Consider the following 26026-nt stretch of genomic DNA (forward strand, 5'->3'; position numbering starts at 1 on the left):
CAGGCGCGAACGAAGTAATAGATATCGATAGAGGGAATAAGGGTGGCATTATATATAGCCACCACACCCCTACCACTATAATCGCAAATAGTATATAGTATAACCAGACTGAAACCAAGCCTGCCTAAGAGCGGAAGCGACCTACTGCTATTATAATTAAAGAATCGATAAAAGAGCTCTAGGATTATATCCCCCTAGCGGTATTAAGACGAGTGCGAGAAATCATAGAAACTGTAGCTAATGCGGCCTACGGTAAAGCCACCCTAGATCCTATCGGCACCCTTACCAATATAATTTTAAAGACTATTAAAAAAGCCATTAAATCGGCCCTCTAGGATATCCCAAAATAGGCGCCAGCTACCACCTAGGCAAATATCGCGGCATAAAGACACGCCGCTACTACTATACTACCCCAATATACTGTCGCTCCCCTTCCGTTCCTGCCATATATCCACAGGGAAATTTTAATTAAAGGCAATAGTATTAGCGAGGTCTTATATAACTAAGTACCGGTCGAAATTATAGATACTATTAATAGAGCTACCACTAGAAATGCCACAGTCGCGGCATATAGGCTATATAGCGGTAATACTATCGTTACCTTTATAAAAGAAGCAGCAAAAAGTCTTATTGCTAATATAACCTAGGTCTAACCTGCCTTTAGGCAGGAGGTAGAACTAAACCGATGCTTATTTAGTCTTATTATTAAGAATTTCCCTACTAGCTATATAGCGAATATCGCAACTAAAGAAATCTGCTGAAACCTTACTAAAGCGAACGAAAAAGGCTTCGTTAGAGCCTCCCCCTACTGCCTATATAGGACCGCTATATATACGCCCCTAATTATAGGCATAAACTCTATTAACCTTGCCAATAAGCTCTATAAATCTAATATTATCTACTAGGCAGAGATATTCGAAGCTGAACCTTATAATAACGCCCTATACCCCAAATAGTACTATAACTGCTTTAAGTTTGGATATATCGCGGCCTACTGTATAACGGCCTTATAATGCGGCCGATATAGTGCGGAAAGGCACCCGGAAGGGGAGCAGGCCTACTTAATAGTCTCTTATAGATAAAGGGAGTTATATTTTAACTATAAAGGCCTATACTTAGTATAGTTTTGCCTCTATAGAACCTCGAACGAGCAGTAAGAATTAGCTAGGAATTCTTATACTAGCTAACTTAAGCTCTTTATAGCGCCTCCTGCAATATCTATAAATGCTACTCCTATTGTAAAATAGAACTAATATAAAGCAGCTAGTGCCTCGCCCCTAAGGGAACTAATTAAATATATTATTTTAAGAGGATCCTTCCTATATAAATATAGCTGCCGCTCTAGCTGAAGGGGCTCTATCTCTAGAGGAATATTTAATACTAGATTAAACTATACCCTTACCGCATTCTTATAACCGGTCCCGATATTAAGATAGATTAGGACCCTATCGGCCCTAAAGTCTATACCTACTCTAGCCCTAACCTTTGCCTCTACTATAACTACTGATATACCGCCGCTACCGACCCCTATATACCTATCCGTATAATATTAGTCCTCTACTAGAATTGTTAAAATCCTATAGTAGCCTACTAGGCTGCTGGCCTAATACCCTACTGGCTTACTGACTTTTTGGCCCTTATACCGCCTCTTAGACTTACGGTAGTCTTTCTTACCTTAGGCCTTTGCCTTTTACCTTAAGGATTTTCAGTGGATTATTTACTGTATATCAAGTAAGGTAGGCCTTGTTAAAAAGGTGTGGCATTGCTAAATTAGCGTGGTGGGCCTACTAGTGTGGTGGCGGCCTACTAGTGTGGTGGCTAGTCTACTAGTGTGGTGGGTAGTCACTAGCGTGGTGGCTAATTACTAGTGCGGTGGTTAGGGTGGTTAGAAAGGCCGGATATAGTGGGGCTGCTGACGTATCATATACGTGGCATAGTGAGCATTACGGGGAGCTATCTTACTGGCTACCCTGAATGCCTGGGCCCACCCCTCCTTCGTGTATATATAGGATAGCTTTCCCCCTTCTTTCTAGATAGTTGAAGGGCAGCACAATCGAGTCTGTTAATGCACTATATGCCTCTTAACTCCCACCTTCCCTGCGTTTCTGGTTATCTTATATTTGCCTTGCCTTTACACTTGCCCTGCTTTATAGCACTTGTATAGTCTTAGGACTTGGTGAAAAATCTAGTATTTATACTAAGATTAGTTCACAGGTCGCAGACAGTCTTGTGCCATCTAGCTAGCTAGTAAGGCTCTGCTTTTATAGTGACCTTGAGAATTGCAATAAGAATATATAGAAGAAAACCTCCTTTATATAAATAACGCTTTACTACTAAAGCGAACCCGATATTATAACGATCTAAGAACCTGCCGTACCTAGCTATGCCCCGCCGAGCCTAAGCCTTAGTAAATATATATTAGCAGCCTATAGCAGACGAGCGGCGATATATATCTATAAGCGGTATAGTCTTAGCATATAGATTACCGAGAAAGGACTTAACTAATATAAGGTCTGCCTCCTTAAAACTAATATTTACTTTATCTACTCCCTAGGCTATAAATATAATTAGACTATCCCCCTTATAGACCTTATAAGGCTCCCGCCCTGACCCTAAAGTATATTCATCGGGGACTTTAATATATACTATCCCTTATAAGATAGCCTAAATAGAACCTTACTTAATATTAATACCCTCTTCGACCTTACGATATAGTAGAGATTCAGCTTAGCGACCCCCTATAGTAAAATTATACGGCGAGCGCTAAATAAAAAAAATAGCACTATAGACTATACCTAGGTTATATATAACCTTACTATTAAATACCTTAATAATATAGATCTTATCGGGTCTAATTATATCCTATAGCTTATCTATATCGATACCGGCAACCTATAAGCCGCTAAAGCTTACCTAAAAAATAATTAAAAATCCCTTAATTAATACCTCGCTTAAATAGAAGCTAAAAACCGCTTTATGCCTGCCGCTATTATAGCCCCGCTTAGCTCTCCCGAAGAAATAGATATATATACTAAATAGCTTACTTATTAACTCTAAGAGATTATAGATATTGTAGCCCTAAAGAAAACCCCTAAAGCCCCTATTATAGAACTATAGTAGAATAACTATATAAAAATAGCTACTATTACTGCAAAGAAAGCGTACTAAAAGTGGGTAATACGCTATACCCCTAAAAACTATAGGGCCGCCTAAGACGCAAGAGCTATCTAAACCCGGGTTATATAAAAAGAGTAATAATACTCTTAAAGAGAGGTATTAAGGAAAGCTATAGTATAGAATACAGACCTCTAGTCCTTAAAATAATAGGCTAGATTATATAGTAGCCTCCCCCCCAAGTCTAGGGAGATCCTACTACTTAAATGCGCTAGCTCTAGCTACCCTTTAGCAACTATATATAGCGAAAAAGTATAGGTCTTTGCTTAATATTTCTTCCCCTAATCCTATATAATATTTAAAGATATACTAGACCTAACCTTCCCCTAACTCGCTAATATAGAGTTCTTACCGTATAAGAGATTTATATATAAAGAGGTCCGCACTACCCTTTACTATATAGCCAGCTAGAAGGCCCTTAGACCGGATGGGCTACCTATAGGATTCTTTAAGGCATATAGCCCCCCTTTAATTATAGCTCTTACCTACCTTCTTAATAAGTCCTATTATACTAGGTATTATCTGGCTTAATTCCGGGAGGCCTATATAATCATACTAAGAAAGCTAGAAAAAAAACTAAAGGAATACTCTAAAGCGGGAGGCTAAAGACCGATATCTTTATTTAACCTAACCGGTAAAGTCTTAGAAGCTATAATAGTATGCTGGCTTACTACTGCCCTTAAAGAGGGCAACCTACTCCTAAACCTTTAGATAGGAAATAGAGCTAATTATTCTATAGATATAGCCCTTAGTACTCTTATAGAAATAGTTTATATAGTATAACACTATAGCGGGATCGCCTTACTCCTTTAGTTTAATATATTTATAGCTTTTAATATAGTAAACTATATTCGATTTACCTATCTACTTTTAGAAAAGGGATTGCCGCTATAGATTATAGTATAGGTCTATAGCTTTACCGACTCTTATATAATACGAATTTATTTTAAGGGTAAATTAATTAATAACCTATTTATTACTATTAGGGTCCTATAAGGGTCCCCTTTTTCTTTTATCCTCTTTTTAGTCTATATTATACTACTCTATAAGAGGCTTAAAGAAGTAGCCTTTATTATCACCCTAAGGTTTATAGATAATACTAATATTATAGTATATAGGAGGAGTATAAAAGAGACCTAGACCTTATTCGAAAAGGTGTAAATAATCTATAAAGAGTAGTCTAAGCAAGCTAAACTTAATTTTAACCTAAGGAAGAGTAAGCTTATCTATTTTATATACGCCTATAAAGCGGATAAGATATTAGTTTAATTTAGGATCGTAACGATTTAGCTAAAATAGTATACCTATTTCCTAAGGGTTAAGATCTACTAAAAACTTTAGTAGCATAAATACCGCGCAAAAATAGCTAAAAAGCTTAAGCGGTAGCGACTTACCCTTATAGCGATAGCAGCCTCTATATAGGGATATTAATATAGGGAGGCCCGATTGGTCTATATATAGGTTATTCGCACTATTATCGCCTTTAGTATAGGAGTTTAGTATACCCCTATTACCCTTAGTAGGGTGGCGAAAGATATCGCAAAATTACTAACTATAAAATAATTATCTTGCCTTTGAATTATTATTAGGGCCTTTAAGGCTATACTAATAGATATCCTCGAGATTAAGGCAGCTATACTACTTATCGATTTATACCTAAACTATATCTACTAGCGATTTTTAGAAAGGATAGTAAAAACTAAGATAGCTAAATAAATTAACCGCGCCTCTACTATAGTAGTAGTAATACTCTAATACTATCAGTAGAGCAACTATAAAGGACCCTAGATATATATCTTATTCCTAAAACTCGACTTATAGTAGCTAATAGCTAAGGAATACCTAGCAAAAGAGTGGCTTATTAAGTAGTCTAAATACCGAGCTACTATAAAAGTAAGACGGCAGCAGCATAGGCCTATAGCAGTAGAGAGGGCCTTAGACTTCTAATCTATAGCTATAATAATTTAGCTCTATAATAGCCTCTTTAAATATAAATCGGCCGTATTTACCTAGCTTTATATAGAAAAGATCGGATTAAACTCCTTCCTTTATTAATACTAAATCCCTACTATACCTTTACTTCTCTGCTAATATAAGGAGGCCCTTAAAGACTATTATTATTTAATCCTTTTTTGCCTAAAATATAAACGATAATGCTAATAGCTATATAAGACCGGCCTAAGCCTCTTCTGAAACCGCTAAAGGATCTTTATTGCCTTTAATAAGCTAAGCCTTACCTACTAATTTATATACTAGATCTTTAGCCTTAACCGCCTTAACTAATTCTAGCTCGCTTAATCGCTCTAGCGACCCGCCCCTATAAAGGCACTAAGCCGACCCTAACCACTTAATACCGCCCCTAATATCTAATAATAATATCCCGATGCAGGAGAAAAGAGATATAGTAGGTAGATAAACGTAATTAATTCTTAGCTACTCTAAAGCTATAATATTAATATTAGAGCCCCCTCCCCCCCCCCTCCCCCCCCCCCTCCCCCTCCCCCGCTAGCCCCTATAGTAGCCCCCCCTCCCTCTCCCCCCTCTCCCCCTCCCCTTCTGCCGCCCTCTTCTACCCCTAAAAGATAAGTAGCTCTAATACGGCCTAAATGCCCTCTAATATTTCTACCTTACGCTCCTTAAGGTCTAATGCCTCCTAGGTTACCCTAGGAGCGATACTCCCCCCTACTACTACTACTGCCGCCGCTATCTTTCCCCTACTATAGGCAGTTAATGCCTATTACGCCCTTAATTAAAGGGTATAATAATTATCGACCTATCTATATTAGCACCTATCCTATATAGTCCCTATACCTTATATATACTTCCCCCCCTGCGGCTAGTACCTCTTAGGCACCTAAGAGGGCGTAAATAGACTCCTAGTTCTTAAGAGTCCATTTAAAGGGTTAATAAATCTTCCCTACTATAGCACACACAAAATATACTGCCTTAGGCCCTATGCGGCACTATACTATATTACTATCATTTAAATGCTAATCGGATTAAGGTTCGATCGGTTAGGTCCTACCTTATTAAGAGTAGTAATAATATTTAGGGTCTTTAGCTTATATTAGGTAAGGGTCGTAAGGCCAGCCTTATAGCTCGCCAGGCTAATAATAATAGGTTAGCAATACTAGTATAGCGGGAGTAGGTAGCACCCACCCCCCTATCTAAAAATGCCGACTTTTTCGGCATACTACTACTATTATTATTATTACTATTGCTATAGCTATTGCTACTACTGCTATTACTACTACTAATGCTATTGCTGCTGCTATCGCTAATGCTAATACTGCTACTATTATTACCGCCCTACTGTAGGGGTTAGCATTATCCCTATAGCGCTAGAGAACGGGGCTTAAGGGGATCATATATAGAAAAACAACGGCTATATAGAAAGGAAGAAAAAAAAGATTAAAAAGTTAGGGGGCACCTATACCTTTATATCTTCGCCCGATTAAAGGCCCCTATGCCCTTTTTTTATATTTAGCTTACCCTAACCCTAACCCGATATTACTTGCCTTTTACTAAGCACCCCCCCTGCAGCCGATTCGCTGCCGATATAGCCCTAATAATAGAAAATTCCCTCACTCTTACTCTAATACCCCCGCGCGATACGCATGCCGCATAGCCGGCGCGTGTGCTATATAGCCGGTACTGCCCCGCTTATATAACCTTTACTTCACTTTCGATTTATAGTGCACCGACCTAGGACTACCCCTCCCCCATAAATACTAGACCTACCTTTTTCCGGACCTATTTTCTCTAGATCTCTTTCGCACCCTTCCTAGTATTACTGCTAGGTACGATCCTAAGCGATAGCACACCCACCTTCCCTATATACTAGAAACCCATCGGCCCCCCCGGGGGCCCGACTCCCTAGTTATTATAATTATACTAGTAGGAAGGGTTTTCCCCCCGGACCTCGGGTTTTTCCCTTCCGGATTATTTGCCGGAGTACTAGATAGGCAATTCTAGCTTAGAATAGCCCCCTAGAGTAATTTAATAATAATAATAATAAGGGCAAGAGGTATTAAAAGCTATACCCTATTCAACAAGCTAATCACTAAGCATTTTATTAATTTCATTTCCACTATTATAGTAGAATTCAATAGGCGTTTTACTATATCTGACCTATAGGCTCTATATAAAGCTCTGTAATGCTTTAAAAACAATAGTGCCTTCCCTATTAGGCAGTAAGTAAAGCCAGCGGAATCGGGATTTTCTATCTACTAATATAAGGGCAACAGGTCGTTTATTATATAGCATAGGTGATATAGTAAAAGTATCACCTTCTATAATATCCAGGCATTTAGCTGGATTTGGAATCGCATCTTTAGAAGGTCTTCTAACCTTTTTAGCCTATATATAGGCTAGGCAGCGAAAATCAGCATCTTTAACCTTATTAAGGTTAGGAAGACCAGGGGTATTAGCACAAGTCTTTTTAAGTAGCTGAATACCTATATGCCCTAGCCGTACATGCCAAATGCCGGCTAACTATAATAGCTTCTGGTATTCTGTATTAGTAGCTATAGGGGCAGGAGTAGGGCTAGTAGCCACTACGGGATTTTCGCTAGTCGTAATAGCGGGATTTTCGCTAGTCGTAATAGCGGGCTTTTCGCTAGTCGTAATAGCAGGAGAGTTAGCAGTAGGGCTAATAGCCTCTACAGGTTCCTTACTAGTCGCAGTAGTAAGAATAGGGGTAATAGTAGTATCCTCAGGATCACTATAATCAGCAGGGTTAGTAGGGCTAGGGACCTCTACTACTATACTATTAGTAGTATAATGGCTACATAGTTGATATAGCAGTGGTGTGTCTATTCCTTTCTGTAGAAAGAAAAAGCCGTATTTTTCAAAGTTAAAAATGCCGATGCATTTACGGCTTACTGACCAAAGCTGATTTTTAATTAATACCCCTTTAGCGGCATAGTGCTTTACACCGCTAATAATATTAATATCCAAGGTAGGAATATATAGGGCATTCTTAAGCTCTATAATACCCCATTTCGTAGGGTTAATGCCCTATAGCACAGTAAATCGTGCTGTGCCCTAACCAATAGGGGAAATAGGGCCACCACTAGTAGTAATAATAGGCTTATCACCCTTCTCAAAATGGTGAAAAGTAGTGAAATGCTTCTTATCATTAACAATATGATAAGTAGAGCCTGTATCGTAAAAGAGGGCATCCTTCGGGGTCCTACCGCCTGATTTAGCACTATAGCTTATAGCTAAAGGCTGGTTATCAGTAGATATAGTAGTAGAAGAAGAGGAATAAGATATATTAGTATCTTGGGTATTATAATTGCCTATAATAAAGGCCTCGACATCTTACTGATTATTGCTAGAGTCTTGTTTCTTCTTTTGTTGCTGCTTCTTTTTCCTATTATTAGTAGAATTATTCTTACTATTATTAGTCGAAGCGGCATTAGTAGACCCTTTATTTTTAGAGTCCTTAGAAGCCTTGAGCTATTTAGGGTTATTATTAGCAGCCACCTTATTAGACCCTTTAGAACGCTGTTCTTCTAGTAGGTCAACCATAAAATACTAGAGGTTAAATTTGCTACTATTAATAACACCCTGGGCGCTATAAGCCCTAATCATAGAGCGTTGACGTTCCATCCAGTAGGTAAATACCCCCTCTACAGCCCATAGATACTAGTTAATTTGGTCGAAAGAGTCGATCTTAGAACCTAAAATTCTAAGGCGAGAAATATAGCTGTTAAATTCGCTGTTAAACGCCTCTAAAGTGCCTTTATAACCGGTAAAGGTAAGGGTATAAAAGGTAGGGTATAAGTATGCCCGCTATACTTCTGGTGAGTGGCAGTATTAGGCTACTAGTAGAAGGTAGGCTTCCTCTGGGTTATTACACCAATCTATAGCCTCTACAGCTTCTTCACCACAGCTATTCTTTAGCATTAGTAGTAGAAGTGCCTGCTCAGACTCATTAAAGTGCCTTGCTATAGAGGGGTCGTTAATAAAGTTAGCTATTTTAAAGGCCCTAAGTTGTATAGTAAGGGCCTGCTTCCACTGGTCGAAATTATAGGGGCTTTTTAGCTTTTAGGATTCTTTAAAGCGGTTAGCAGTCTTCGCTAATTCTTTAATAGCCCTATCACTAATTTAATTAGTAATAGTTGTTATTGGTGACGTTATATAAATAGGCTCTTTACCCTTATATTTTATAGGGGTAGAAGGTTAGTCAATTTCCATAACGTCAGCTTTACTATTATTATTATCTTTAGTAGTAGTCGTCCTAGTGGAAGGTCCAGCTTTAGTGGCTTTAGTAGGCTTCTTATTAGTAGCCTGGGTAGCCTAGGTATTATTATTTTGCCTACTAACTAGGCCCTATATAAGGTCAGTTAGTATATTCATCTAGGATTTCATATCGTCTATATCTAGCTATAGCTATATATTAGTATTAACTTCAGTATCGGATTTAGGGACCTTATAGGATCCTAACTCTGCCATAGTGGGCAAAAAGGGTTTAAAAATCCGTTAAAAAATAGTGCCGATAGTTATAAAAACAGAGGAATAACTAGCTAAATAGCTAGCAAAATAGTCGAATAACTGGTAAAATAGCCAAGTAACTAGCTAGACAGCTAGTAAATATAGTGGCTAGTAGCCTACTATAAAAGGTAACCGCAGAATATAGCGGCAGGTCTTAATATAAAAAAGCACGGATGCCGTAGGCGTTGTGCAAGTCCGTATTATAGCATTGGTATTCAAGGTGCTTATATGGTGCTGTAATATAAAGGTGCCGTAAGTGCCGTAGGTGCCATAGGTGCCGTAGGTGCTATAGGTGCCGTAATATAAAAGGTGCCGTAAATGCCGTACTAAAAGTGCTATAAGTGGAAGAGTATAACAGGTGCCGTACAGTGCAGTAGGTGTCATACACTAAGTGCAAAGGTATTATATAGTGGTATAGTATGGTAGATATCACATTATAAAATCCGTAGGTGCCGTAGGTTACGCCGAAAATAACGTAAAATTACGCTAAAAGTGCCGTGAGGTTACGCCGTAAGTTGCCGTTAGGTACGCCATTAATTGCCGTAGGGTAATACCGTAGGTAATAAGGGTAAGCCAAAGGTGATAATAGGTAAGCCGAAGTTAATAAGGGTAAGCCGAAGATACCAAAGGATAGCTATATTAGTAGTACTAATAAGCAAAAGAGACCAAGGGGTAAATACAAAAAGGTAGGGTTAAAACAAAGAAGTAAAACCCGGGCTCATAACCTATTGCAATTCTCAAGGTCACTATAAAAGCAGAGCCTTACTAGCTAGCTAGATGGCATAAGACTATCTGCGACCTGTGAACTAATCTTAGTATAAATACTAGATTTTTCACCAAGTCCTAAGACTATATAAGTGCTATAAAGCAGGGCAAGTGTAAAGGCAAGGCAAATATAAGATAACCAGAAACGCAGGGAAGGTGGGAGTTAAGAGGCATATAGTGTATTAATAGACTCGATTGTGCTACCCTTCTACTATCTAGAAAGAAGGGGAAAAGCTATCCTATATATACATGAAGGAGGGGTGGGCCTAGACACTCAGGGTAGCCAGTAAGAAGGCTCCCCGTAATGCTCGCTATAATACGTCAGCAACCCCGCTATATCCGACCTTTCCAACCACCCTAACCACCGCACTAGTAATTAGTCACCACGCTAGTAACTAGCCACCACGCTAATAGGCCACCACGCTAATTTAGCAATGCCACACCACGCTAGTAGGCCGCCACCACGCTAGTAGGCAACCACGCTAATTTAGCAATGCCACACCTTTTCAACAAGGCCTACCTTACTTGATATACAGTAAATAATCCACTGAAAATCCTTAAGGTAAAAGGCAAAGGCCTAAGGTAATACTACCATAAGTCCAAGAGGCGGTATAAGGGCCAGAAGGTTAGTAGGCCAGTAGGGCATAAGGCCAGCAGCCTAGTAGGCTACTATAGGATTTTAACAGTACAATTGACACCTATATCACACTAGCCGCGCGCACTTACTGTAAGCTTATCCTTAGTATAAGACGGGCGTAGCCCGAATCCTTGACAGCGGCAGCTATATTTATATAGAGAGGATCCTCTTAATATAATATACTTAATAAGTTCTCTTAGGGATAAGGCGTTAGCTATTTAGTATTAGTTTTATTCTATAATAAGAGTAGTATTTATAGATATTATATATATATTAAATTACTCTAGGGGGCTATTCTAAGCTAGAAATGCATATCTAGTACTCCGGCAGATAATCCGGAAGGGAAAAACCCGAGGACCGGGGGGAAAACCCTTCCTGCTAGTATAATTGCAACGACTGGGAAGTCGGGCCCCCGGGGGGGCCGACGGGTTTCCAGCATATAAGAAAGGTAGGTGCACTATCGCTTAGGATTATATCTAGCGATAGTACTGGGAAGAGTGCAAAAGCGATCTAGAAAAAATAGGTCCGGAAAAAGGTAGGTCTAGTATCTATAGGAGAGAGGTGGTCCCGGGTCGGTATACTATAAATCGAAAGTAAAATGGAGGTTATGTGGGCGGGGCAGCGCCGGCTATATAATACGCGCGCCGGCTGCGCGGCGCGCGTATCGCGCGGGGGCATTAAATCAAGAGTAAGGGAATTTTCTATTATCGGGGCCATATCGGCGGCGAATCGGCTACAAGGGGGGTGCTTAGTAGAAGGTAAGCGGTATTAAGTCAGGGGTTAAGGTGAGCTAAGTATAAAGAGAGGGTGCGGAGGCCTCTAATCAGGCGAGGATATAAAGGTGTGGGTGCCCCCCGACTTCTTAATCCCTTTTTCTTCCTTTCTATAGGGCCGTTATTTTTTCCGTATATAATCCCCTTGAGCCCCGTTCTCTGGCGCTACGGGGAATTTATAGATATTATAAGAGGTACTATAAAGAGCCTAGGTCGGCTAATATAAAAATTCCTAATAGATTCTTATTATTTATTTAAGGTTCTATAGAGGCAAGACTATACTAGGTGTAGGCCTTTATAGTTAAGGTATAATTCCTTTTATCTATAGGAGACTATTAGGTAGGCTTACTCCCTTTTTAGGTGCCTTTCTATATTATATCGGCCGTACTATAGGGCCGCTGCATAATAGGCCGCAATATATCTAAACTTAAAACAATTATAGTACTATTTAGGGTATAGGGCGTTATTATAAGGTTTAGCTTTAAATATCTCTACCTAGTAGATAATACTAGACTTATAAAGCTTATTAGTAAGGTCGATAGAGTTTACGCCTATAATTAAGGGCGCTTATATAGCAGTCTCGCGTAAGCGGTAAAAGGAGGCTCTAATAAAGCCTTCTCTATTTGCTTTAGTAAAGTTTTAGCAGATTTCTTTAGTTATAATATTTACTATATAGCTAGTAGGGAAATTCTTAATAATAAGATTAAATAAGTATTAGTTTAATTCCGCCTCCTGCCTAAAGGCAGGTCGGACTTAAGTCGTATTAGCAATAAGACTTTTTACTACTTCTTTTATAAAGGTAACGATAGTATCGCTATTATATAGCCTATATACCGCGATTATAGCGTTCCTAGTTGTAGCTCTATTAAGGGCATCTATAATTTCAATTAGTATTCAGTTGCATAAGACCTCGCTAATACTATTGCCTTTAATTAAAATTTCCCTATAAATATATAGTAGGACCGGAAGGGGAGCGATAGTATATTAAGGTGGTATAGTAGCGGCGGTATATCGTTATATTGCGATATTTACCTAAGTAGTAGCTGGTATTTATTTCGGGATATCCTAAAGGGCCAATTTAATAGCTTTTTTAATAGTTTTCGAAATTATATTAGTAAAAGTGCCAATAGGGTCTAGGATAGCCTTACTGCGGGCCGCATTAGCTACGGTTTCTATAATTTTTTATACTCGTTTTAGTACTACTAAAGGGATATAATCCTAGAGCTCTTTTATCGATTCTTTAATTATAATAATAGTAAGTCGCTTCCGCTTTTAAGTAGGCTTAGTCTCAGTCTGGTTATACTATATGCTATTTGCGATTATAATAGTAGGATTATAGCGGCTATATATAATACCGCCCTTATTCCCTCTATTGATATCTATTACTTTATTTGCGCCTATTGCGCCTACTCTTTAGATATGATGCGCTATAGGCGAGGGGGGTAAATAGACGAGAGGAAGCGATTAGGATTATCAGAATTGATTTTAGAGGCGGTTCTATGCCGCTATCTAGGTGCGGGCGAAATCGCGAAAGTTTTTTTGCTTTTATTAGTATTACCCCTATCGATAATAGTATATAGGGAGGCAATAATAGGACTCTTATATAAAAAGGGGCGAGAGGATATAAAGGGGATAATAGGGCCCCTATATTAAGCGATAGGGGCTCTGCCGAACTCTTATTATTATTAGAAATAATAATAAGCTTAAAGCTAGGGGGGGAAATATATAACCGTCCTAAAGAGGATATAGACTATAGCGGCTACAATAGTATTTCTAGCTAGGAACCTCCTCCGCGCCTAGCACTTTTAGGGTCTCTAGCAGACGCTTAGAATAGACCTAATAAGGTTATAGGAGGGTCCTAGGCGATAGGTATATTCCCATCCACTAGTCCTCTAGACGATATAGCGATAAATCTAATATAATAGCAAACGGGGGGGGGGACCTAGATACCTATTAGTACCAGACAATTTACTATACGGATCTAATATAAACGATCTAAGAACTTTCGATAGCACAACTCTATTAGTAAAGACGATTCTCATAATAGTAGTAATACTATAGACTTACTATTAGAAATAATAGCCTCAGTAACGGTAGATATAAGGATAGAAAAAGGGAGAAAAAAGTATAAAAAAAAATAGATAAAGGAAAAAGCCTTAATATAGATAGATTCCTAACCAATAGCTAGCGATAAAATTTTTTCTACTCCACAACAGCTATAATATAATTCCTTCCAGCTAATAGTACTATAACCGGCTTCGATAAGATTCTATTATATCTACTTAAAGCATACCGACTCTAGCCCCCAATATATTTCTATCGGTCATATAATAGTATATTTATGCGCCCGATTGATATCCTATATATCTAATTAAGGTTATTTTTGAGGGCTATAAGAGGTTTTAATTAGGAGGCAATATATAAAGGGGATAACTTTAGATAGTTTATTCTTCTAACTCTAAGGAGGAGAAGGGGGGTATATTACGGGCTCGGGCTACGCCCGCGCTATAATATAGCTAGGACACAGGCTACGCCTGCGTCTAGCCTAAGAAGGGCAGCAGATAGAGTCACGGGACTATACTAGGACTCTAATACGTATTATAATCGGGATATAAATAGATTAGATAGAAGGTTCCTACTTGGATCCTTTTCCTTCCTCTTTAGTCTATTTAATATATATTATTAACGCCTATTTGCAGCCGCCCTAGGGCCAGTCCTTCATAGTTTATATTATAAAGTGGCTGAGACTTAGGCTGCGCCTATACCTAGCCTATAATAGGTTATATAAAACAGCGTATAAGACCAGTAGAGTAATATTAAGGGCCATAGCCCGCACTATATATAAGTATATATGAGATTATAGAAGGACCCCTATTCGGGCTTTTCTCTTTTCCTCCTTAGTTTTATCTGTTACAATTCTAAGGGTAAATATAAAGTGAAGCCGGTATAAAGGCAAGACAAATATAAATAACTAGAAATGCAGGAAAGTTGAAAAGAGTTAAGAGGCATATAATGCATTAATAAGTTCGATTGTACTACCCTTCTACTATCTAGAAAAAAGAGGAAAAGCTATCCTAAATATATCTAAAAGAGGGTAGGCCCAAGCATCTAAGATAGCCAATAAGAAAGCTCCTTGTAATGCTCATTATACCACATTATATCCAGCCTTACCATATATTTAAAATAAGGCCTGATACGTCATATTAAGTCTTACCAAATATTTTTAAATAATGCCCGGTGTGCCACGTAATATCCAGCCGTATTAAATATCTTTTAAATAAGGCCCGGTGTGCCACGTAATATCCGGCCTTACCAAATAATTTAAAATAAGACCCGGTACGTCATATCCCGCCTTACCATATGTTTTAAAAAATAAGGCCCGATACGTTATATGAAGCCTTACCAAATTTAAAATAAGGCCCAATACGTCATATCTAGCCTTCCCAAATATTTTAAAAAGGCCCGATAAAGGCCTATTTTATTTGATATATAGTACTAATCCACTGAAAATCCGGAAGGTAAACAGTAAAAGCCCAAGGTTGGTAAGACTACCGTAAGTCCGGTAAGACAGTCGTAAGTCCAAGAGACGGTGAAAAGGCCAGTAGTTTGGTAGACTACTATAGGATTTTAATAAAACTATTGCCCTATATATTGCAAGCGAACCGGTTAAAAGCCTGGCTGGAAGAAGAGGAGCAATTATAAGATCCCGCCTAGCAACTATAGAATAGGACGTGAGATAGGCTTATAATCCTAGGGAGAGGACATAAGGACGGTCGGCGACTATAAAGTCGCAAGTCATAGTAAAGGCGCAGACCCTGCAAACTAGCCGCGAGTTCTAGCAGACTCGCATATATATAGCCATATAGTCCGGGATACTTCTGATTCCTCTCTAAGCTTTAGTCTAATATACCAGATTGACCCTATCTAGCCTTTCTAAACCTCACAAAGAGGATAAATAAGTATTGAAAAGGAATTGAAAGGTTTAATTTTAATTTTAAAGGTAATTTTATTTTAATATTAAGATATAAGTAGCATTTTAAAAGTTCATATTTATATAATAATTATAAGATTTGTCTTTAAATTTTAGGTTTATTATAGAATTTAATAATAAGACACTAAATATTAATTTAATTAAAGTCTACCTAGATATACTAGCTAGAATATTAATAATAATATATATTCTGAAGTATAATATAGTAAAACATTCTTTATTAAGTTTATGTAATTGCGTAAATGACGCATTTAAGCTAAGGATAATGGAACGGCATGATAAGAGTAAGGCCACCTTTCCCATTGTCCCACGCTAGTCATGTTTCCGTCAAAAGGACTGAAACTGGAAACCGAATATAACAGCTTAAACCTCTTTGATTGTCCACGTATTTAATCGGCATCTATCTTCATCATTATCCATCCATCCGACAATTTTCGTTGACTCGATTTGGATCTGGGCCTCAAACCCATGCCCAAAGACGAGACTTTCCCAGGTGTAGTTTTGAGGCTGTCTGAACATCTAGCCATGAACCAAGTCGTGGAAGGCGGCCATTTGCCACTGGAGGAGTGGTTTTGGGAAATGCCTGTCTGCACCCGTTGGTGGACAGCAGCGACAGTGTTAACGAGCGCTCTTGTTCAATGTCATATTGTCACGCCTTTTCAACTGTTTTACAGTTTCCGAGCTGTCTTCATCAAGTCACAGGTAGGTTGACAGCCATCGAAAGCGAAAAGTACTGCTGTCTGCAGTTTCTGGCTGGTCAATAACCCGTGATTTTGCGTCATTACTCAACGGTTACCCGACTAATTTTACGTCGCAGTACTGGCGGCTCCTCACCACGTTTTTCTATTTTGGGCCTTTCTCGCTTGATTTACTTTTTCACATTTATTTTCTTCAGAGATACTCCCGTCTACTGGAAGAGTCATCCGGTAGATCGCCAGCCCAGTTCTCTTGGCTGCTGTTCTACGCCATGGCCAGCCTAATAATCTTATCGCCCTTGGTCTCGATGCCTTTCCTCGGACAACCTCTTTCGTCGACACTTGTATATATCTGGTCTCGGCGGAACCCAGACACACGGCTTAGCTTTCTGGGGTTGCTCGTCTTCACTGCACCATATTTGCCCTGGGTACTCATGACCTTCAGCCTGTTCATGCATGGTTCCGTTCCGAGAGATGAGATTATGGGCGTGGTGATTGGCCATGTTTGGTACTTTTTTAATGACGTGTACCCGCCTCTTTATAACGGATCCCGACCCCTCGACGCACCTTCCTGGTGGAGACGTCTATTCAACGGTCAGGTTTCAGAAGAGTCCAGAGACGGCTTCAACAACGACTTGATTCCTGCTGGAGGAGGACGAGATCGTGGGGCACCGCATGTCTTGTAGTTAGGTGCTGTATTAAAATAATTGGGAAACCATGTTCACGACTTTATTGTCGCTTCTCGTGAGTCGTACTTGCCGACTCTGAATCCATTCCCCCCCCTCTGAGCGCCATAAACAAAATCAGCCGCGCGCTACATCACTGGTAATAGTACAATCTTCTTCCCATACGATATTAGTAGCTTGTAATTAACACCGCTCTTATGTTCGGCGCATGCCCTACTTTGGTTTGCTGGACATGCTTCAGCACATTAAATTTTTTCTGGTTTCCCCTGCCTAGTGTTTACCAGACATCCGGGTCAGGCTTTATAATATATACACTACTAGGCAGTCGAACCTAGGCCGCGGAACCGTGATACACTAAGTACCTATATAAGATAACTTTTCCAGACCAGATGCTTTAGAATCGCGGGCTAGCGGCTGCGGCATAGCGCCGGAAGAGCTCTCTATGCGTGCGTGTAAATGACTCACGCTAAGAAATCGTGAAACACAAAGTAGAGATCTCTGCGCTTATCTGCGATGTATGACCTCTCTCTTCTCCCCTACACTCCCCTAAAACTTACAGGCCCGTCGCCCCTGGACTAATTGCCCATACGATTCCCTCACCTGCTCGATCTTCCGAAATGCTTCAGCATATGATTATGGCTCGGGCTGTGCCTAGCCTTGCGATGCGATGTGATACAACGGGAATGCCTATAAGCTTTTTGCACCTTACCTGGCATAGCGGTATCAGGTGGTAGCGACGCAACTTAAGCAGAAAACCCATACAGAAAATTTGTGAGGACCACCCGAGAATCCGTGCTCGCCAATCCCACCGGTTGCGCATATTGTTTCCCTGGTGCATTTCAACAGATACGAGGAAGCTATGCCCCGAATCTACAATAGACCAGCCAAAATATCCGCCAGTATAAGCTGTTATCTCAACAATGAACGTGTATATCTGGGATGCCCGATCAACAGCAACCGCGTCGATGCACTTCGCATCGCGCTCAATGCAGACAGGGTTTAAGTCGTTGACTAGAAATATACAGAGGATAGCAAAACTTCATCGATAAGGTAGAGAAAGGTGCCGATAAGCAATTTTGAACTAAATCACGAAACATGCCACCAGCGCATATTGCGCCATAAAATGGACATAAAACCGGGCTATATCAAGACATGCAACGCTGAGTTTCAAAACCCTTATTTATAATAAACTATTTGCGCAACCTCTCTTAGTTGGTCCCACTCACGGCCAATCTGTCGGAAACGTAAAGATGTTAGCTACGTCCCTGGCTGGCGGACTGCAGACTGCAGGGGCGAGGCTGCTTACTTCATCAGATGGTCCATAAAAGTCTGCAAGGATACGTCATCGGTAAAGATCGTCTGAGCTGAGGAGGTTCCTACACTGCCATAAGGTCCAGTAGTGTGTGTTGTGGAAGGATTTAATTTGGACAGTAGGAATCGAGCTTGCGAACCACCAGCGTCACAGACAACGAATCGTGGGAGCGGGAATCGATCAGTGATCAGATCCTGGGTATTGTTAGCTCCTTTTTACCAATGCAAACTTTATCAAACTTACGCGGGCATCCTCTTTAGGCTGCTCCAGCAGGGCGGCGAAGTTTTCGTATCCCTCTTGGTCCTGATACCCTGCTTTACGCCACTCAGCAATCGTTTCCCCGTGGAAAATGAGAATATGGAAGAAGGTGTCCAGGAGGAGGATATGTGTAGGCTGAATGGAAGCCGAGTCGAGCAGAACAGGTTGACCGCCGTCCTGATTAAAGGTGTAAGAGTCTAATGTTGGCTGAATCATAATAAGTGAATTGCCGACGTCTTCGTGATTTAAAACATGGCGGTCGAATGCTGTTTCATCCGGCGAATTATTGAAAACTTGTAGGAATTGACTTCTTCGGAGGTGAAACATGAATTGTGGATACAAAGTGAAATTCTTTTCCAGCCTGAAAGACGAAGGATCGTCTTTCCTGTAGTCTGCAAATCTCGAACACAATCGAATAAGCATCCTGTCAACCCATCGAAGCACGTCTGGGCCGTCATCAACTTCGGATTTAAACACAGCAATACGTGACATTAGCACTGCTGCAGCTTCCTGGTCGAAGGATTGGGCGATTGCAGGATCACCAGCTGGACCGCTAAGATCACGAGCGACAGTAGTCACCCGGAGGTGAAATTGTCCCGACGAATGCTGATAGTATGTTAAGAATTGTATCATGCCTTTCTGGGGCGCTTGCTGATGAGTTGCTGGACCTTGGCTCGCAACTTCAAAATAAACTCCATAGCTTGCTTGAGGATCAATTCCGCACATCTTCCACGAGCATGTATTTCCAATGCCGCATTCTGTTTCTCCCACAGAAACTGACTTCTTGTTCAGAGACACGGCATGGCCAATCAAACCTGTGACTTTTAGTTCTTTAGTGGTGAGGACCTCCATAACTGCATTGAACCCCACAAGGAGATGGTCGTCGCCGTCCTTTTCAAAAATGCGAACGAAAGACTGCTTGAACATGGAAGCCGTGAAGCTATCCGTGAGGATCATGTGACCACCAGTGGAATTGCAGAGACTTTTCATTTCCAATAGACCGACTTGGTCCAGGCATCCGGCAAATATATCAACAATATGACCATTGTGTGCGGCACGTTTGGCCAAATTGTCATAGAACTGCTCAGAATAATAATATTAGCATTGGCCTTGTTGAGCAACCACCGGTAGCTCACCTTTAAAGCTTTCTTGTAATATTTCACATTATCGCGATCAATGTCGTGATGAGACCGGATAGGCTCACGAAGTTCGGGACCAACTACCATGCCAGGTCCTTCTGTTGCAGGTCCTCCGGCAAAAAGCATTATACGACCGCCGGAATTTTGAAATGTAGATTCCATTAATCCGATTGCAACGCTTAAGGCAACGCCAGTACACCTCAAGCTTCGACGGTCGTTAGCTGTTGGCCAGGGGTCTCTTTGGAGCGATTCCAGAGCTTTTGTAAGTGGAAATTCCGCTTGCTGGACGGGAAGCAGAAACCTGGATGAGGGACCCATAGACATGGAGCGTGCCGGTTGCCCTTGTGCGCTAGTACGTACTCCTGACGATGAAAGACCAAGCATCTCCTGTACTTGTTTTGCGGCATAGTCTTTATTACCTCGGAAAACGTAAGATTTCGAACAGCCTTCATATCCCACCTCATGAATTTGAGTCTACGCCACAGAAATTAGTAAAGATTAGAAAAGTTCTGCGAAGATACAAGTGATTATACCATTGTCCCAAAGGTGATGAGGCCCACGAGTGCATTTTCGGGCAGGAGGCTCAAGCTCATTACAAGAGACTCTTTCAGTGAAGAAAGGCCGTCTTCCTCTTGGCAAAGATCAACCACATAAAGAAATACTGGTGGTGTAGGAGCCGGCCTTGAAAGCCGATATTCGACTGTGGTGTTGACTGGATGTATTTCGGGTGGAATAGCATTGGCAGTAATATCTTTGTAATGTAGAGGTAGCTGGTTTCTGGAGAGGCAGAAAGGACAAATCCAAACTCTGGCCCGAACGTCTACTTGACTATACATAGGTCAGCAATCCGTTTTACCAACATAGTATATTGCTGCAATCTGTACTGTCCTGGAGAAGTAACAGTTCTGCAACGTACCAGAACGGGTTGAGGACAGAGCGGCAAGGTTGTTTACACGTGACCGGCTCGAATTGTAGGAGAGGCGTGTCTGGCTTTTCTTTTAAAGGAGTATATAAAGCTCCTATGGGAACCACTAGTCGCGATGCTTCCTGATATTGTGTTAGGATCGATGCCAACTTTGCGATGATTTACAACCTTGATACGAACCATACGTGAGCTAGGGAAGACGTTCCAACTCAAACGCACTCCATCGCGTTCCTCAACCTCGCTCCATTCCTCTTTCAGCCTGTCGTAATCCATGGTACTGCTTAATGTAAGTCGTGAATTGTAAGCCAAGAGGAAGAATGGCTTTTTTGCGAATGGGGGTTTTCGATGAAAAGCGTTGCAAAGGAAGGAGTGATGGTATGTGCATACGGCTTGGACAGGGTGGACAGGGTGGCAAGGAATTAGGTACAGTGGGGCTCCAATAATGCGCGAACAAAATCGCGCGACGCGAAGTCTTCGCACCTCAACCAATTTTACCCTTTATATTATAACGCCTATAATAGACCACAATAATGCCCAGAAATCGTATCTTTAGTACAGAAATATCCGGAAATCGTCAAAGGAATCATGAATTCTCGCCAGTATAGAAAGCTGCTATTATGGCCGAAATATTGCAAGGTAAAATCTACCGCACAATAGCTACTGCATTTGATATATCACCATTAACTACATATAGGATATTTAAACGCTAGAAAGAAGATGCAACCTTAGAAAATAAGCCTCGTTTTAGCTAGCTACTAAAGCTTATAGAGGCTGAAAAATGCTATATTGTTCTTTTTATTAAAAGGAACAATAGCATTATATATAGTGCCCTAATTGGCGCTATATGTAGCCGAATAAGCCGCTCGACTATCCGACGGTGCCTTCGAGGCTTTTAATAACGCAAATAAAAGGCTATAAAAAGAATACCAATATAAAAAAATAGCAGTAAAAAGGCTTTCTTTTATACGTGTCAAGGATTTGGGCTACGCCCGTCTCATACCAAAAAGGCAAGCTTACAGTAAGTGCGCGCGGCTAGTATAATATAGGTGTCAATTGTACCAAGTCATAGTAACTTGGTATAATACGTACTCTTTTGTCTGGCCTAATGGTCAGACAGAAGGTTGGGCCAAAACCCAGACAATATGCGCAGACACCCGCTTAAGGCCCAATTGGGCCACTTCGTTACAATACGTTATTAGCTGTCAAAGGTCGAAGAATTAATAGAGATAAATATAACTGAAAATAGCCCCTTCTAATAGCTATTTACTAATATAGTATCCTACTTAGGTTATCTTTTCTAACGAGACTTCTATAGCTAACCAAATAATAAATATACTAAAATAGGTATTCCGGAAGCCTTACAAACGATTTAATAAGGGTCTTATTAATCTTATATGCTATATTAAATCACCATTATTTATTATAGCTTAAGGAGCTATTTATTGTATTAGCCGAAGCCCTATTATTATTATAAAATGCGATGAATAGTCTGCTAGAAATAGATTTATAGCGCGAAGCTATTAGAAAGCTTTATCTGAAGGTTTTTTACCTATTTTTAACAGTATAAGTGTAAAGGACTGGCCCTAGGGCTACTGCAAATAGGCGTCGAATGAATATATTAAATAGACTAAAGAGGAAAGAGAAAAGACCCGAATAGGGGCCTCTAGATAGTTTATTTATATCCATACGTAGCATAGGTCGAGGCTTCAGCGTAGTCCCGTAACCCTATGCCGCTAGCTTATATAGTCCTGCTGAGGCTAGTCGTAAGTATAGCCCGAGTCTTAGCCACATTATAGCGCGGGCGTAGCCCGAGCCCGTAATATATCCCCCTCCTCCGCCCTAGAGTCGGAAAAATCGCCCTCTATCATTAATCAATCCTCCGCTAGGGACCACTAATATCACCAAATGCTACGCCGCAATATCCTTAAGTCCGTATATAGGCCCATTATCGGGTATAAGAAGGATATATTTATAAGCGTCGCGGATATAGCTACACAATTAGCAGGAGTCGTATAGTCGTTAATTAAGAATAGCATAGTGGAAGCGTATAAAAGTTCGTTATTGCACCACTAGCTAGAGGTTAACCGATGCAGCTAGGAATGTTATGAAAAAATTTTCACTAGCTGCCGGCTAGGAATCCCCCTATAGTCTTTATTATTTCTCGTTGGGTACTTTTTTCCTTTTTCTCTTCTTCTTACTAAGGCTATTAATAAGCATTAAAGGTCCCCATTATCGTAAGTTTATCTTGCATTAAGCCTATATTATATGCTAATCGGTTGAAGCATTATTTTCGCCCTAATCGCATTAGTATCCTTATTGAAATTTATCCCTATTATAGCTAGCTATTAACTCCTCTTATAGCGAGACCTAATCTATCCCTTTATAAAGCCTATCGGTAGGTCTTAAACCTCTACCTATTGTAAGTATTTTATACTAACCCCGTTTAGAACCTAAATATATTGTAAGGTCCCGCCCCGCGACCATAGGATGGGACGTGGAATAGGACCCATAATCCTGGGAAGAGGACATAAAAATAGTCGGCGACCATAGGGGCATAGACCCTGCGAACCAGCTATAAGTTATAGCAGAGGCGCAAACCCTACGAACCAGCCTTAAGTTATAGCAGACTCGCATATATATAGCTAGGTAGCCTAAGACACTTTTGATCCCTCTTTAAGCTTTAGTCTAATATACTAGATTAACCCTACCTAGCCTTCCCAGCCCTTATAATTTTAAAGCTTCTCTTTAGGCTCTCTAAAGTTAAGATAGCACCCTATATTATAAGATCTATAATCACCTCACAGGAGAACCTAATACAATCAAGTACACAGAATATCACTACTAATACCCTAACTAAGGCAGCGACCCCCTTAGATACTGCAGCGGTTGCACTTACTATTTATAAGCGTATCGCGCAATTATAGAAATTACGATAGTTATAAGACTAAGAGGAAGAATTATATCGCCTACTTAGGCTAATTATAACTAATTAGCTAAAGAGATCCTACTGATATTTTAGCGATTTTAGCGAGAGTAATAGAGCTAAAGTTAAAGTCTGTAATATTAAAGAATTAATATACTCTACTAACCCTTAGAAATATTAAATTTAGATAAATGACTTTATATACGCCTTTAATAGTATTAGGCATAAGTTTCGTAAAGATTACGGAAAATCCTTTTCACACTTAACTATATGCATTAAGTATATTAGGCGAGGTAGGACCGATACCTTAACGAATAGACTATAGAATATAGGTAATACCTTAAAGAGGATTAGAATGAATTTTAATTTTAGACCCTTATACTTCTTAAGGATATAGCTAATAAAGAGGCCTAGATTGCTACTATATTTAAGAATATAAAATAAAAGGACTACTAAAGCCCGATCGAGTTTAGTATTTATTTTAACTCTTTAGAGAAATACCTAAAAAGAACTAGCGAATAGAGCTATATGCTATCTTTTTTTGTAAAACTCTAACCTAACCTCTAGAATTATATAAACCTATATAAGTCTATTATAGACAAACTACAAGAAGAAGTAATATAGATAGCTTAATAATTCTAGGATACTATAGGTAGGAAAAATAAGCGGAAATTAGGAAACCTATTTATACTATACCTTTATAAAGTCGGAAAATTAGATCGAGTAGATTTCATATATATATCGCGCTATACTAATAATATAAGTAATAGCCTAGTAACTACCTTAAATACTACTAAGGTAAAAGGCTAATGCTATTACTATAATTATAGTAGTACCGCTTACTTAAGGTATAATTACGATAAATAACCGAAAGAGCCCTAAATTACTTCGGAAAATGTATAATAGTAGAAGTAAATGCCTTATCCTCTACCGCTAGGCTAGTAGTGCCTATAGGATATCGCTTTTATATCTCTATTACTATTAAAAAGGGGCGAATCCCTACCGAAACGTTTGCAGCCTTAGATAGCTACGCTAATATTAACCTAATTAGCGTGTAATTTGCGTGATAATATAAACTTTAGAAAATAACTATAAAAGCACTTATCCTCTATACTATAGGGGCCCTTACCGTTCCCCAATATAGCATATATTAAGTCCCTATTATATTAACTAATTCCTAGGGCCAGAAAAAGGAGCTTATAATATTATATATTACTATCGATAGGAACCTAAGGATCTAAGAAAGTCCTATCTTATTAAACATATATATATTAGCCTAAGAGCGGGTATAGATAATTATAAATAAAGATATAATTAACCTCTCGGATAGGGAAAATATATCTTCTTTTTATAGGCTACTTATATAGTAAATAGCCTTAGATCCTTAGTACCCCTAGCATTCCTAATACTCCCGCTCTCTACTTGCTTTATACCACCTTTGCTATTACTATAATTATTATTAAGGGCTACCTTTACCTTCTTTTTACCCTTCTTTTTCCCCCCTAGGGAAGGGGATATTATTGACCTTAAGCGAGTTTTTTGCTTAACCTTAATAGAAGGACCTAGCGTTCTTTTTAAAGGCAGCTTAACTGCCTTTAACCCCTCCCTTTTTCTTTTAAAAGGAGAAAGGGTAGGGGTATCTACCTAAAGCTAAGGGGAAGATAGAAACGGAATTACTAATTTAGCCTGCTTTAGAGGCGTAGACTATACAGTAGATAAAAGGGGCTTCGGCGGCAGTATTAATTGTATCCTAGAGGTAGAAGCTACTAGTTAAGACTCAGACTAAGACTTTATAAACTTTAAAAATGCAACCGCTTACTATAACTTATTAGAGGAAGGTATTGCTAGAGTCTCGAATTAGGTCGGTAAGACCCCTTTACTATATATCAGTCCCTCCTCTCTAGGAGTAGCCGGCCTAAATATAAGCTTATTATTAATATTAAAAAAACAATAATAGAACTTATAAAGCTACTATCGCCTATAGTATTATTACCGGCGGCAGAGGGAGATTAAAGTTTCTATTAAGGCTCCCTACTATAAAAGCACTCTAAAGCTATAACTCCCCTCTTAATAAGATTAAAAAACTCTACCAGAAGAGCAATCTAAACAATGGGCACTAATATACATATTCTAAGAGAGGAGTTACTTTAGCCCTTTTAAGGAACTAAAGTTACTAGCGCAATAGAGTGATATACAGCCTATTAGACCTTATAATATTTGTCTTTATCTACTTATTAAAGTCAGCCG

At 39.6% G+C, this 26026-nt stretch overlaps 2 protein-coding genes across 2 annotated transcripts; one reads left to right on the forward strand and one right to left on the reverse strand.

Moving 5' to 3' along the window:
- Nucleotides 1-16309: 16309 nt before the first annotated feature.
- UV8b_03746 (uncharacterized protein) lies at nt 16310-17222 on the forward strand (the record flags this gene model as incomplete). The annotated part of the gene is made up of 2 exons (XM_043141244.1): nt 16310-16543; nt 16659-17222. 2 exons carry the CDS (start codon nt 16310-16312, stop codon nt 17220-17222), a joined length of 798 nt encoding a protein of 265 aa, XP_042997178.1.
- A 1208-nt stretch (nt 17223-18430) lies between these two features.
- UV8b_03747 (uncharacterized protein) lies at nt 18431-21129 on the reverse strand (the record flags this gene model as incomplete). Its single annotated transcript, XM_043141245.1, has 7 exons — nt 18431-18455; nt 18529-18728; nt 18778-19872; nt 19929-20405; nt 20465-20759; nt 20848-20978; nt 21037-21129. 7 exons carry the CDS (start codon nt 21127-21129, stop codon nt 18431-18433), a joined length of 2316 nt encoding a protein of 771 aa, XP_042997179.1.
- Between the last annotated feature and the right edge of the window lie 4897 nt (nt 21130-26026).

Source organism: Ustilaginoidea virens, chromosome 3, assembly GCF_000687475.1.
Source record: "Ustilaginoidea virens chromosome 3, complete sequence".
NCBI lineage: Eukaryota > Fungi > Ascomycota > Sordariomycetes > Hypocreales > Clavicipitaceae > Ustilaginoidea > Ustilaginoidea virens.